The 16,427-nt window shown below is 41.8% G+C and overlaps 1 protein-coding gene across 1 annotated transcript in view; it reads left to right on the top strand.

Annotated features, from left to right (window-relative positions):
- trip4 (thyroid hormone receptor interactor 4) overlaps window positions 1–15,450 on the top strand; it is a 125,049-nt gene extending 109,599 nt beyond the window's left edge. Inside the window, exon 13 of the mRNA XM_061739529.1 lies at window positions 15,159–15,450. Within this exon, the coding sequence (XP_061595513.1) occupies window positions 15,159–15,223 (65 nt within the window). The 3' untranslated portion in view covers window positions 15,224–15,450. The remainder of the gene's footprint in view (window positions 1–15,158) is intronic.
- The last annotated feature ends 977 nt before the right edge of the window (window positions 15,451–16,427 follow it).

The raw sequence follows: 16,427 nt of genomic DNA, 5'->3' as shown, positions 1-16,427 counted from the left end.
ACCACTGCGTGACTGTTGCGCTCAATCAGTTTAATTGCACAAACCAGCCTACAAAGATTAACTATATAGCCAGTTCCAAATGAGACTAATGCCTATGAGTGATAGGCCCAATCATATCTATATCCACATCCATGCTATTAGTATACTTCATGAGTTGAGCTCTCTTATGGCATCATTTAACACCAGAGATTAGAATCCATCACCACATCCAAGTAATCACCTTCTCTTTCTGTATACCAATACACACACACAGACTACATCATTTCTGCTTCAAAGAACCAGTGTCACAGTCCTACACTTGTCCAATTTCCGTGCACCACGTTGGTCAGTAAACCACAGGAGACAATCTGTTATTCTTACGTCTCACAGCACCACGTCAGTTGAGTAGGCAGTCCTTCAATTGACCCAGGGCACATTTGCATTTACGCTGCTAACAGCATGTGGCTGTATACCAGCTCCAACTGAGGCCTGAGTGATCATATCGCAGTGCATCCTACATGTGTATTTACTGCATTTCCTCCTATACTTAAGGCTGGCCATTAGTGATTGAATCATCAAAGACTTTGGTAAATGCGTGATGTGAACAGGGTTATAAATGTCATTGGTGTTAGACGTTATGGAGAACGGACGTTGTAGTTTATTTGCAGTGATCCCCATTCAGTAAGCTGACATGCACAGTTGGGTCAAGGTACGGTTATAGTGTTTTGATTGTACTACTGTCCTTGTCCTAGTATACAAGGACAGAAGGAGAATCAACTTATTGACCCAAGAATGCAATAAGTGGGGCCATCCCCCTTTCAGCCTGCTCTCATAGGTCTTTTTCCAATAAACCTATTATGTTACGGACCAAAACAATTGACACTTTGGTTGGAGGTAAATTGTTTCCATGTTGAGAAGTGAATTGGACAGCTTTAGAGCTCTGTACATTTTTTCCTGGCTCTGTATTTTACTTTTTACAAATGAGGCATGTTATCCCTTGTGATTATTTGGGTGGGAGCTGTGGAGGTTTCCCAGATCACCCAGCCAGTTCAGACCCAACATATAGATGCCGAGGCAATTCATATCCCAACCACATTATCAATGTGCGTTAGCCCAACTTTGAGAAATTTAATTTAGTACAATTTCAGTCTGACATGTTTAATTCCGCCCTGCGATAGACTGGTGACCTGTCCAGGGTGTAACCCCTGCCTTTCGCCTGAAATGAGCTGGGATAGGCTCCAGCAGACACCCATGATCCTGCAGAGGATAAAGCGGGTATAGATAATGGATGGATGGATGTTTAATTCCATGCATATGTTAACTTAATGCGTCAGTATTTTTCCAAACATCATATAAATGTACTGACTGTCAGGATTATCATGCTGTTTTCTCCTGAGCGTCACATAGATTCGAATGACCCACTGAGTGGATCAGCTAATCAATGTTAGGACCTACTCCAGTGGTGGGCCATTCCAGACATAAAACTCAACTTTTACATTATTTTTTTTTCTTTTTCGTTAAAAAATATTTCATTACAAATATTTGTTTCAACTTATTTCTGGTTGAGAAGAGTTTAACATATACAATTAAATAAACAAACACATGCAAGAAAGCTTCTGTTTCTATCATACATTTGTAATCCCACATCCTTAGGACGGTGAGTAGCTGATAACAGAGGTGTAAATGGAAGAGCATGTGAAAGTTGTCGGTCCAGTGAATGGGGAATTTACATTTCTAAAGCGCCCTGACGGCACCTTTAATAAAGGTAGTGATATGTGGTGTTTGTGGAAAGGACTTTGCTGACGAAGCAGCTCAAGTTTAGCCACATAAACACAAAGCAAACGAGTGCAGCCACAACTAACGTTAACATCAACGGTGTTACCACAGCAACGCTCTTCCCCAAACTAAACTAGAGGAGAGAACCCTGCAAATGTGCAGGCTAGGACTATGTGTGTTCAAGTCTGGTAAAAATGTTAAAAATGATTGTTTAAAGCCACTTTTTTGTTGGTATATATCAATGTTTTGATCTGCCACAATAATGTAATGAATTCAAAGGAAAACACCTCAAGTTGAGGGCTTTTCTCAGCAATTTTTAGGTGCGATTAAAAAGCGATTAATTAGATTACAGATCTTAAAGCAGCACAACGTAACTTTCAGCTTTTCTGAGTTTGGCTGCATCTTTTGGACAAAAGCGGTAGTGCTTTACCAGAAAGAACACTACGTTTCCCATGAGCACCAGCGCGTACTGCCGGAAAACTCCTGTCCCGTCGCGTGCATTTGTTTTGATGAGAGGAAACGGGACACTTTTCTGTTTCACCAAGTGAACAGACAGAACGCAAAAAAAAAGATGTCAAACTGCTGGAAAGGAACTGGAATTTACCGGGATACCTTAAACAAGGAAGCCAGGGAGCAGTATATGGAGAAAATAATGATTATTAATTATTATTAATTATAATAATAATTAATCCCTACTGAAGAGCCATGTGTTTCAATAAATTTGTATAATAGTACAACATACAGTACATGTTTTGTATCCCTCTTACTTCTCTTTTCTTTTCTTTTTTGACTGCTATATTATGTTGAAGAGGCGTGAGCAATATTTTTGTTTTCCTCGTGAGATTATTTTTTTCCTCTGCAGCTACAAATAAGAGTTAATATTTTTTCCTCAACAAACTAGTTTTATCTGAAGATTGGGGTTAATTGCACCGCAGAGAGCTGGCCAGCAACTGCGTTTAGCTGGCGAAGTGGGGAATAAAACCCGTGTTTTGATCCGACCCGTCTGTGTGAGTGTTTGTGGTTTAAGGCTGTTTATGGTTCTGCGTTAAATCGACGCAGAGCCTACGGCGTAGGGTACGCGGCGACACGCACCGTACGTTGCGTGTCGCCACGTACACTACGCCGTAAGTCTGCGTCGATTTAACGCAGAACCATAATTCAGGCTTTACTGTGTGGAAGCCGGTGTTTGGTCGTTACAGCCGCGATCCAAAGCGAGCCGACGACTCTTTCACTCTTTTACTTTGTTATATCAGATACTTGGCCTGCGTGGTTCTGCCTCCGAGCAGGAAACCGTTGAAAAGTTAAACCATTAGGATCTTTTCCCCACGTCTGTTATGTGGAGCTGCTGCAGCAGCAACGGGTTACCAGCTTCTGCGGAGCTCTGAGCTCCACGCCCCGCCCATTTTCGTCTCGACTGCGAATCGGGAAGGAGGGGGAAGTGACGTATTCCGTAAAGCAGTCAAAGTCGTAACGATTTGTAGTTTTTTAGTGTGGCAGGGTTCCTACCATGCTCCTCAAAGTTACATAGTGCCAGTGAAGGTGATACAGACTCCCTCAGACCATGACAGAGGTTCATTAAACCTGTTGGAAGTTGATGTACCATCACAATGACTCTGGAAATATGATATTAAGGTGGAAAAGTTACGTAGTGTCGCTTTAAGTAATTAATCGCACAATTTTTTTAATCGCTTGACAGCACTAATATATATATATATATATATATATATATATATATATTAGGGGTGTAACGGTATTTGTATTCGTCCCGTCCCGTGACGGTACGGGGGTCACGGTTCGGTTCACGCAGTCATACGGCGAATACGTCTGACTGAGTTAAAAAAAAAAAAAAAAAAAAAAAAAAAATCAATCATCGTTTTTTTTCCCCCTTATAAATATCAACAGTCACGTTCCATTACAGACCTAAATGTGTGCTAGTCTGTGCATATCAATAAATATATGTGCAATTCATATATCATCATAAATTGTAGGCTATAATAACGATAAAATGTTCTAATTCTTAATTTACAACTGTCCTGAACGCATCAGGGCCGTGTGCCAGCGCGGATTGGCTGTAAAGCCTGATTTATGGTTCTGCGTTAAATCGACGCAGAGCATACGCCGTAGGGTACGGCGCAGTCTACGGCGAGGTTATGCGGCGACGCGCAACCTTCGCCGTAGGCGCTGCGTTGGTGTAACGCGGTACCATAAATCAGCCTTAACAGTCACAGTGAAGGAGATTAGCGCTAAAGTTTAAAAGAGGACTAAATTTGTACAAAATTTTGAATGTTACCCCGTTTTCCACGTTACCTGGATTATTTTGGGTTATGGAAGAGTCAACTACCGTTGGTGAGTGAGTGTAACCTTCATAAATAATTTATTTATCAGTTTCTTGACCAGCTGCCTATTTTAATGAGCTTGTGTTGTTGTGAACGAGACCGCCGAGTCTATTCTCTGTTATAGAGCTCAGAAATTATGTTATAGACCGCTGTGTCTATATCTATCTAAATAGATTGTGTAATTTAGACCAGTTATGTTTTTTTTGTATTTAAACTGTATCAAAGATGGAACTGAGTCAGTCCGTGACTATCTGAGTTTTCAGAGCCATGTGATTGACAGCTGTCAGGCCTGTGTGTGTGTGTGTGTGTGTGTGTGTGTGTGTGTGTGTGTGTGTGTGTGTGTGTGTGTGTGTGTGTGTGTGTGTGTGTGTGTGTGTGTGTGTGTGTGTGTGTGTGTGTGTGTGTGTGTGTGTGTGTGTGTGTGTGTGTGTGTGTGTGTGTTCTTCTGAACAAGTTTGTGACTTTACTCTGCTTTCTGCAGCATAGGCATATAGGCTTGGCTCAATAAAAGTGAGAATAAATGTAGTTTGATGGGTAGGATGATGTTGTTGAACGTTAAAATGACTATCATAAGGCCCATGGAGAATGCTCCGCCCCCAGACGGCTCTGCCCATATGCAGCAGTAGAGGAGCCCGGGTTCAAGTATTTATTAAAAGTGCTCGGACTCGTTACAATGTCCCATCCCGCACTCACATAAACCAGTCCGTGGTAAAATTAAAAACACTAATGCACAAGTTAAATGTTTTATTCTATTTATTTTACACTTTAATAAGAGATGCTTTTTAGTTTTGTAGCCAATTGAACAAACTTTAACTTTCAAATGCTATGATCAAAATAAAGGAAGAAAAAACTCGTCTTATACATTTGGGACTTTTTGTATTTTTTTTCCCGTTGTACCGAACCCGTACCGAACCGTGACCCCTGTACCGAGGTACGTACCGAACCGTGACTTGTGTGTACCGTGACACCCCTAATATATATATATATATATATATATATTTGGTAGTCTGAGACATTTTGTAATTGTGTTACTTATACGAGGTGGGCTGAATCTGAAAAGAACTGGTTAAAAACAGGTCAGACCCCACCCCCTAAAAGGGGCTGTTTTAAACTGAGCTGTTTAGCATGGTTTAGTCATAACAACAGAAGTAAAGTTCGAGTTTTTCATCAAACTGAAGGAAATTGTGTGAACTTGTGAAACAGGGGTATCGTGTATTTCCTTTTAAATATTGAATAAATGGAAAAAACTGAATATCTAATAGAAACCGCAGGGTTTCTGCTCCTCCACCTGATGGAAGCTGACGACAGCAAAAAGAGAGGAAGTCATCTGTCATCACCTTGCTGACTGACAGCAAGAATTTTCACCGGACAAAAACTTTGGGCTCAGCAGGAAGAATATAACATTTACATATATTGGTTCTCCGAAACGTAGACATTTGTTTTATAAGAGATGAGGAGGAAATTTCAGAACATATAAACAGTGGGAGATTTGTTTGACTTAAAGCAGATGGTTTAAGGAGATGAGGCTTCAGTCAGAGCAGCAGAGGTTTAGAAAAGGAAAAAAAGCTCAGGAAGTTTAACAAAATGCAGAGTTAAACATGTCAGAGTCACCGTGAAATGAAATGTTTGACTGTTGAATTGTCTCTGTTCATTGCAGTGTGCAATTAATGTCAAATGGTCTTAAAGAAGAAAAAAGGGTGGTTTAAAATGGTTTGCAAAGATTTTAAAGATGAGTTTTCTTGTCAGCAAAAAAGAAAATAATCCTGGCAACAGCTTCCAGATTCTACAAATAAGTGTTTGAACTGAAGGTTCATCACTTCATGTGAACTTGGCTGTAAAACACTCCGGTGCACTTTTCTTCATCATCTTTTCCTTGACTCCATGTCTGAAATCCAAACCATTATATCCTGACATTTGTTTCAGTTTGTCAGAGCCTGTTCACACTGAACTACTTCTTACTCTCCAGACATTTTTCTGATAGACTCTGAGCTGGTTATTGTGGGGGGGGCCCGCTGGGAATCGCTGTAGCAGATACTGTTGAAGGCGTTGCGTTCAGTCGCAGTGCTTCTGGTGCTCTATTTTATCTTCCTGTTTCCATGTCATCGTTTGTAGGCATGAAGTAATTTCTCCATGTCAGAGTGTGTCTTCAGAAGGTGTGTCAACATGTGGTTAAAGTGCACACTGTATGCATAGCTGCTCTAGGTTTATTATTCAGGTGCTTTGGGATTGGCCGGTAATAAAAAGATACAAGAAGAATACAAAATGCCGCCATTTTATTCCTCCGTGTGCAGGCCGTTACTCTCACAGAAGGATAAACGGCAACCAGCCAATGATTCCTGCCATTATTATTCCAAGAAAGATGATGGACCTGCATGTTATTGAAATCAGGTGGAATGTCGGTGGACCTCTATTTCAGTCTAATAAATACTCTCTGCACTGGTGCCCCTGGATTTTCTGGGGATCATGTGCGAGCGCTTTCCATCAGCAATGAGCTGTACTCTTCCATTATGTGTAATGGGAATAGTATGCATGCAGTCATATTTGTTAATATGCAAGAGGAGTATCCAAGTGGAGTGAACGTATGAGTGTCTGTGCGGCTCAGAGTGTGTTTTACTGTCTTGATGATGGAGCTGGCTCTTCTGCAGACGACCTGTGCTTATTTTATGACCTTCTCCCCAGCTGCAGCGTGTGGGCAATAAACCTCTCTCCAGCAATCTCCAAACAGTGCAGCAATCAATGGGAAATTATCTGAGCCAATCGATGGTCCAGCCTTTCTGTTCTCTCTCTCTCTCTCTCTTTCTCTCTCCACCTCCACTGCTGTCCTTCTCTATGTACCTTCTCACTCCCACTCCCATCCCACTTCTCCTTGTCCCTTGTGTCTCATTTTTGCTGTCTCTGTTTTTTCCACCCGCTCCCCCAACCCCCACCCCTTCCTCTTTCACTTGCATTCCTCCAGCTCTCTCTCTCGACTCCACAGCACCTATTTTGATATGCGACAGCTCAGCAGCTCCGGAGCCGTTAACAAAAGTCGCTTTCACACATGGAATATTTAACATTGCTGGACTGACTTTCCTGGAGATCATAATGAGTGTAACTTGTTGTAAGACCCAGGTTCTACGCTCCACAATGCTGTCCTTCAGCAGCAGCTAGTTGCACAGTTGCTCTTTTTTCAAGCTTTGCTTCAAGGTGCATTTTAATAAGTTCAGAACAATACCTTAAAGGAGAGCTTTTCTTTTATCTGTTGGCTTTTGTTTATAAGATATGCCGAGCTGCTTCCAGTCCTTTGGCCTTTAAGCATCACAAATACTCAATAGGCCTTTTCACACAGTAATCAGACTGTGATGTTGTCAGTTCCACCCCCTCATGATGTGATTTATTCTCACTTTTACATTGTCCACATTTAACCACAGCAGCACAATGTGGTCCCATTTGGTGCGGTGGAATCGCATAGCAAGGGTTAGTTATGCCCCTTTTGCACTAGTATCACCTCAGCTCGGTTCTACCCGTTTTGCGCTTTTGCATTAGGGCTGAGACGGGTAGAGCCGCTCCAAGCCGATACCTTTTTCTGTAACCATTTCAGTGAGGTTCTATAGCGGGCTGAGCAGGGACTATTTCTGACGTCACCACCCTCCACGCCTCTGATTGGTCGGGGGGCGGGGCCGTCAGACGTTTGAATCAGGAAGCGGGAGTCAGCGCGAGGCGACTCGCGGCGATTTTATTATAAAGCGCAAAACGTCTGTTTGGTGATCCAACTCTGAGGTGCAGATGTTCATAAACCTGGTGGCTGACGAGAGAATTAAAAAAGGGATGTAGACGGGCTGTTTTACTCTCAGCCGCTCCCGGCTCCAGCTGATTTCTCATCAGCGCCGACATGAACAAAGCGGTTGCGCAATCGAGTACGTCACAGCAGCTTCACCCCAACCTGCCCACTTCTCCCCTGGCTGTGCGAAAACACACGGGGACAAACTGGAAGAGCCGCGACGAGCCGAGCCGGGCTAAGGTGGTACTAATGCAAAAGCGCCATTAGAGACGTTGCATCGGCTTGAACCAGGGAGTGGTGCTTGACTGGTGTCGGAGCCGGTTCAGAGCTGGTGCAACTTCATAACCTGTTAAGAACTGGTTTGAGTTTCCGTGTACGCAGAGCCACATTATTGCGTCAGTCCATCTCTTTTCTGACATTGTAAGAGCCTCTCTTTGGTGTTTTCTGAATTTCTGTACTGGACCTCAGTTCACAAAGGACACAGATCACAATATCGGTGTTTATCTCATTTCCCCTCAAAACCAAAGTCCTAATATTGGCAGTCAGTGACGATAAAAGTTGTCATTAACAATAGTTTGCACTTTTGAATTTGCTATACCAGCCAAAATTTCTAAATGCTGACCACAAACTGTGAATGCCACTACAAACAGGATTCACATCCCCTCACTTTAGCAGGATTCATAAATGTCTACAACTGATATTGGAGCTCCCATGTTTATTAAAGCTCACATATTATACTTTTATTGACTTTTAAAGGTTCAACATTGACTTTGACCATAATATAACACCTGTGTGTCATTTTATGAGGCTCACAATTGATTAAACGGTAAATTAAAGTTTTGAAAGACGAGGTTGGCTCCTAAACTCAGCCTGTGCTTCTGCACACATGATGTCTTCCCTCAAAAGACTTCCCTCAATTATCTGTGCTGCCGTGGCGTGTGACTGGGATTAACCTGTCTGACTGACCAATGACAGCTGAGTGAACAGATTAAGGTGGGGTTGAAACACTGTGCTCACGATTTACAGGATTTAGGCTGCGCGAGTCAATGGTTTGGAGTCAGTAAAACGACCTTTATTTAAGATGTAAACATTGGTTTTTAAAAGCAGGCCTTTGTGAATGCATCTTTTTTTTGGACATTTTTCTGCCTTGTCATGTGCCGGAGTGTCCATGGGCTGGAGAATGAACCAAACGTTGCTCATAGTGCTGGACCCAAGCCCAGATAAACGGAGAAGTTGTGTCAGAAAGGGCATCTAGCATTAAACCCTCCGACAAATCAGTATGCAGGACACTCTTGTAAGGATAATACAAGCTGTTGAAACACAGGTCATTATTTTATCAACCAGATTACAAGCTACATTGGCTCTATTTTCCTAAATATGAGGATCAACATGCTTTGGAGGACTCGTGGATATCTGGTTGCACTCTCAGATTTGTCTTGCCCTTCAGCCAACAGACGTCATCAGAGACTCTCACATCCACAGACCGCTGCTGTTTGATTCTGGTTTTCATTCTTTAGTTCCTTTTCATTCATTTCTTCTCTACTAGCTCTGATTTGATTAGACTACATTTGGTTAATTACAATCCTACCTCTCAACAAAACCGGTTCCCACGTCTAACCCAGCAGGGTTTTGGGCCCGTCTTCCCGGCTCTGAACTGGCTGTGATCAGCACTGGGACCGCCGAGGCCTCCGTCTACCACGGTCCAGCTCCACCCTTCAGCTACACGCTCATTCAGATCTGTCTGTGCCTTGGCTTCCAGCAGAAATGTTTTATAGTAATCGTCAATCACGTAACCCATTTGAATTTTGAAGACGTCATTCACAGTTATGAATCCGCCGAGTACAATCAGTAGAGTCTGCAGATCCCTTTACAGTTGTCGGAAACATCTTGTTTGGCTGTCCAGCCTCCAGTGTTTTGGCCCTTTCTCACAGTTCTCACAGGGCACTTTCAGCTGCTACAATAAGTTTTGTTCTGCGAATAAAATTAATAATCTGCCACCGACAGTGCTAACGCACATTTCCACTGCATGAGGCAGCTCAAATCGCCTGCCTTTTGGTTTCACATTTCAGATGGCAGTGGGTGCTTTATTCAATTGAGGTTCCAAGTAAACTGAGATGATATTGAAAGGTGATCTAGAAACACTGCAGACCACTTCCTGATCAAAGAGGATCATCATCAGAGGTGTCACACAAACCTACGGCATCTTTGCAGCATCAGCTGAACTCCTGCACACCCCAGCATGCAGTTACGTCCAGAGTGAAAACATTTTCAACACCTCTTTTTCGGTCGCAGGCGGCCACGGACCGATGATCACATTTATTTTTCAAAGGGCAACGCAAGCAGGAGTTTTCCTAAGTCACAGCAGTTTCGAACAACATCGCTTTGACCAAACGGTAAAGGATTCTGCTTCTGTTGCAGAAGAAAACAAAGAAAAGGCCTAACCCCTGAAGTCAAGTAAATCTGAATATAATAGAGCTGTACCGTGAAGTGGAAAAGAGAAGAGGCAGAAGCTGGGGAGCAAAGTGGAGTCTTTAGGGGCCTAAAGAGCCGCCGTGTCCACGGTAGCTCGTGTTAGTGTCACAAAAGGGCTCTCTCAACATCACACCACCATGAACACACATCACTCAGCAGACAAGCACACACACACACACACACACACACACACACACACATGAGTGACAACAAGGCTGGAAATGACCTTTGATTCAGGTTGTTCTGATAATGGCTCTGCTCCTCGCCGTGTAGGCAGAGGCGGTTGTTCTTAAATGCAGACGTTAGCTGTATAACAGCTGATAACAAGGACAACAAAGTCAGCATCACTCAGGCGCGTCTGTCTTGTCATCTGATAGTGGTCACATGACACAGGCTCAGCAAATACCAGGAATGAATCATAGTGATTCAGAGGAACAAATCGGGAGGGGAATGCGTGCAAATACGTCATCGTTTCCAAATGCTTGTGACGCAGTGGATCATCATTTTTCAGTTTCCTAGGGTTAAACTTGCTGGAAAAAAATACCTACTATCCCTGGGCCATTAGATTGTTAAATAATACACAACAAAACATAACAGAACAGAACAGGTGTATTTTTTGAATGATGTGGGAGTGATGTCTAGGTCACAGTTTGTTGCACTTTACCAGACATTGTTTGTAGTGCTTTTATGTTTTTATACTGTGCTTTTCATATTTATTTATTCCTCTTATTTAGGCTTCCTTTGCACTTTGGTGGGAACATCCCAACCAATCTCATTGTAACCTGAGCACAATGACAATAAAGTCTATTCTATTCTAATAGTGTGTTGATGCTAAGTGTCGATGCTACAATGGCGTTATGTTTTAGAATGAAGACATATTAGACGTACCCGCCGAGCGGTTGGAGACGAGATGCAGATCAAGTGATGATGTCACATTCACCAGGTGGCAATGACTTAATAGATGCTAAAGCTGCTGTCTGTCACAGGAGCAAATATCTCAACCATAACCAATTTAGGAGGTGAAGAAGTGTCGCAGAGTCAAAACAAACATAAGTGAGGCGCCGGAAAGCTCAGTTGCTTGAGTGGGCGCCCCATATTCAGAGGCTATCGCCCTTCTGCAGGTTCCAATCCCGGCCTGTCGCTCTTTACTTCGTGTTATCCCCCCTCACTCTACCCAAGTTTCCTATCTAGCCACTTTCAAAATAAAGGACCTTAGAGCCACAAAAAATGTGTAACAAAGTGAAACAAAAGTTCCCTTGACTAAGATCTGATAATACACCGACAGCTGTTTTGACTCGAATGCTCTTAAAGGTTTTGGCTTCTTCTATTGCTCGCAGGTGGTTTAAGGATTTATCAGTGGATCCTCCTTGTATGGAGAACTTGTGGTCATTCCCGGCAGCTTAAGCCCCATTCAAACACATCTTTCTCTTTGTTTCTAATGTGTTTATAAAGTAGATTTTCAAAGCGTATGTAATGCACTTCACAAAGTGTGTTCTCAGTGAACCCCGTCATCGTGGAGCCATTATCTGTCCTTGAAGGTGGAGAATCCTTCCCAGCGATTGGTCATCACGAAGAGCTGACTGTGCTGGCTCTTTTTACTCTTTCTTTGAGTAAATTCTTTTGACTCTGATAATCGGTTTGTTTTCATGTATGATTATACACAGCATTTCACAGAAATGTCACTGTGTCGTGACAAGAAAAACCGCCACATCAGATTTTCCACAGTATTGATTCCCGGCTCTCAGGAAGCAGAAGAAGAGAGCAGCGAGCCAAGAGGAGTCTGCTTATGCTGGCACAACACCACTCTGACTCCAGCTCTCCCGAGTACAGCTGTCATCCTTGGATTTTATGATATAGTTATTGGGCTCTTACCATCTAATATTTATTTCCCCCCTAAAATGCACACTACAGTAGATCTACTCCTTAGGCTCTTTTTTTCCATTTTATCTTGTCGTGCAGTTCTGTTCAAGTGAACGTATCATTAAGGTAATCTTAAGTAACCTTTTGGCAGCATTCACCAGTGAAATTCCAGCGTGGTTTCCACGCCTAGCAGCACTCACTCCTGACAAAACACACACACACTGACAGCCATTCAGACAGGCTTGGAAATGGTGAGCAAACAGCACTTCTCCTAAACACCTTGTTTATGCTGTTACTACCCACAGAGTTAAGCCATAATGTGACAACATGAAAAGAGAGCACAACTGACAGCCACCACCCTTGCCTGTCACACTTGTATCTTTTTTTTTTTTCTTCTCCCCCGCCTCAGCCGTGGAGGAAACAGACAGCTAACGCTGTGGTTTGACAAACAGGAGGCTTATGTAAGGCAGAGAGATGGGGTGATTATTTTACATTGCTGTCGAGGACAAGGTCAACTTGGGTTATCGAAACCAAGCAGAGGTTGTTCTGCAGAAAAGGACAAAGAACCCAAACACAAGTTTCTGACGATGAGCTCTAATGGACAAATGTGATCAATATTAGAGAAGCTGCATGGGAACAGAGAGCTTCCAGTTGAGCTAGATTAGCAGGTCATCTCTGGTCAGTGGCTGCAGAGGGTTTGCTTCCACACCACAGCCACAAGCATTTTCATAAATAGCAACTTGTTGAAATCCCTCGTCAAGATTCTCAGCTGTTTCAGCTCTGCAGACATTCTCACATGAGGCTCACATGAATTTCTAGCATCCAGTTGTAACCATGAAAACAATCACAAGAATGTAAATTTGCATCTTAAAAATGTCAGCCTGCTAATCAACAAGTCTGTGCAGGTCCCGTCGGCTGTTTCAACGACACGATCCAAAAGCATTAATGAAACAATGTTCTCCTGGTGCAGTCCCAGCAGACATGCTCAGATGTGAACGTTCCTTGGATAAGTCGGAGGAAAATGCAGATAAATGACTGTATTGTGTAATGTTTTTAATGTAATTAAAAACTACTAAGAGCAGTTCTTTCCACCAGCATCTTACTATTGTGATTACATGTGGAGGCACAAAGCAGAGAGTGTTGCTGCAGATTGAGTTTAATCAAAATGGTTCGATAAAGCTGTTGGAGGGCCATCAATAATAGCTCACTCGCACTCTGCTGTTCAATGTGTACATGAACGGATCAGCCGCAACATTCATAGACTGAGTCCATCTGTGGCCCCAGGAATACATTTGACTGCAGTCACTAGTGGAGTCGCCAATTACCAGGGTTCATTTCACAGCAGGTGTGTCACTAAGTGGGGGGAAAAATCAAATGCCAGCGTGAGCCGGTTGGTGGGGAGGTTAGCGCTACGGCCTCAGCTAACAGTTAGTTACCCATCAGGCAGCTGCTCCCGCTCAGCCAGACCATTGCTAAAGGGAGGGCTATGCTAGGTTTGCCTGCACTGGCTCACTGGTCCTTATAGAAGCTTTGAGCTGTTTTTCAGTTGTGACTACATTAATTACATGTATCATTACCATGAAAAGAGATGGAATGAAATAATTAAACATTAAAGCAGCACAATGTAACTTTCAGCTTTTGTTGAGTTTGGCGTCTCCTTTGGACAAAAGCGGTAGTGCTTTACCAGTAGTGTGGCAGGGTTCCTACCATCCACCTCAATGTTACATAGTGCCAGTGAAGGCGATACAGACCCCTCAGACCATGACAGAGGTGTCATTAAACCTGTTGGAAGTTGATGTACCATCACAATGACTCTGGAAATATGATATTAAGGTGGAAAAGTTACATTGTGCTGCTTTAAACATAGAAATACCGATATATATATTTATATATATACTGACTTTTTTCTTTCATTGATCTGAAGACCATGTTTCATTTCAATAATACTGAATGCAGTTAATTATTTGCACATATAATTCAAAAATATAAATATAAATAAGTCAATTTATACAATTGCTTCCACTTTTACACTATTGATATCTGTTACCATAAAAATATTAAGATTTTTTTTTTTTATTTGGCCTAAATTTGCAAAGCACTTATGCTGATGACACCATCTTTCCATCTATTGACGCTCCAGCTTAAGAGTTAATGGAACTCTGTTACAATTGACCATTATACCCACGTTTATACAAATTTTTAGTTTTTTGTTGTTGTTTTTTTTAATAGTTGACTTTTGGCTCTTTTTTAAAAGACCAACCTGTCAACATGCTTGTATCAAAAGAGCATATTAGCACAAAGCTACACTTTTTTTCCGTTTTAATCGGTTTTCATGTCTGAATTCTGTGTAAAACTGAATTATATAATTCTGTATATTAGCTTTGCTCAAAATTGCAAAATGTTTTAAGTTATCCATAGTAGTTATTCATTTTAACTTCATCCTACACCCTTTCAAACAGGAAATATTTATTTACATATAGATTTGTCTCTTTAATTTGCTTTGTTTTGCTTATGGTTTTCTTTGTTCTGTTTTTTTTTGTTTTTTTTTCGGTATATACATTTTATGCATTCTGATTATTTTGTTTTTGTTTTAACCTGTTTGAATAAATAAATGAAATGAAATGAAATGAAAATTTTCTCTGCTAGCTTTAGCGATTATTATAGCGAACTGCTGATTTTGTCTCTGGCTTTGGATCAAACTCGTACATATTTTTTATATGATTAAATTTAAATTCACCTTAGTTTGTTGCTAAGTAAAGCTGTGACTTAATCTCCATTTGCTGTGAAATAAAAGGTCTCATTGGTCTTTTACTTCATCATCTGGCTGTCTCTGTGCATCAACCCGAGGCGCCTGTAATCAGCAGGCCTTGAGCTCCCAGAAAGGTCATTTTATCCCTTTGATGGTGTTTTGATTCATCCCTTCTTCCTCTCTCCCCCCTCCCACCCATCCTTTTCTCCCCCTCTTCCCCTCACAGGGAAGCTGGAGAGTCAGTACCACCAGGGTGCCAAGAAGGGGCTGGTCCCATCAGCTGCAGAGTGACGCTGGAGGAAAAGCTCAAGACGAACACGGCAAATTATCTTTTCCAAGAAACGGGTCTCAATCAGCAATGGTTTGGATTATCAATGTTGGCCCGCTCTTTGGTTTTATTCACTTACATTTCCAATTTGCATAAGAGGTGTTGATTTAAAGTACCGCAATTTAATAGCAGCATAATTTTTTTTTCACATGAAGAGAGAGATACTTGATTTGTCAAAACGAAAATAAATTCTCTGTTAATGACTAGATGCTGTCTTCTTCTTTTAAATTACTCCATCAGTTTTAATGAGACATGAAAGGAAAGATTATTTTTGCTTTATTTATTTTCAATAACAGCCACAAGAGAAGTGCTGTTGGAAGCAGGCCTGTCATTACCCTGCTCACACTTAAGGCCACATCTACACCAACAATAGCACAAATGTTGTTTTTTTAAAATACAGCTTTGTCATTAGTTTCAGTTGAACCATTTCATTACAGCAGCAGGAGGGACGACTGAGGGCGAGGACCAAAAGCAAAAAAAAAGAGAAGATAATGGTGGAAATAATTGACCCTAGCTCAACCCTGACATCCAACATCACCAAGCAGCAGACTCCCAGACTGACCAGAAACATGCACATTCAGGGGAAATTTGACTTTTTCTTAAATAATACCAATGACAAAAAAGAGAGAGAAAAAAAAAGAAAAACGACATTTATTAACTACACAAGTAACATCGGTCTGGAAGATTGTGTACAGGTTCAGGAGTCGCGTAGAAAACCGCCATCATTCAACACAATCTGCCGCCGCTTCCAGAAGTGAAGCCGAATCTGAACGAGAAAAAGGAGAAGCAATATATCACCTCTGTGCAGCAATACGACAGATCTCTCTGAGCTCGGAAAGACTCTGGATACGTGTTCTGTTGTTAAAGGAGTCCACATGTCAGTTCAACAGAAAAATGATTGAAATAAATGTCAGGTCCTATGTGCAAAAGATTAGGACGACAATCCGGGCCGTTATCAGTGAAAGGTGCCAACATCTGTCGTGGTTTGGTGGTGCAAATAAACAAATTAGACTTATCTTTTTGTTGCATTTTAGAGAACGTCAAGTGTTTATTTTTTTTGGTTTACTTCACAATCATTGTGCACAGAAAAAAAGACAAACCCTAAGCTAACTTTTCAGAATTGAGAAAATCTTCTTTCAAGTCTAAAGCATTGTGTGATAAGCTGTC

Source organism: Cololabis saira, chromosome 2 (assembly GCF_033807715.1).
Source record: "Cololabis saira isolate AMF1-May2022 chromosome 2, fColSai1.1, whole genome shotgun sequence".
Taxonomy (NCBI): domain Eukaryota; kingdom Metazoa; phylum Chordata; class Actinopteri; order Beloniformes; family Belonidae; genus Cololabis; species Cololabis saira.
The sequence above is the reverse complement of the archived record's forward strand: the minus strand, read 5'-3'. Positions and strand labels throughout refer to the sequence as shown.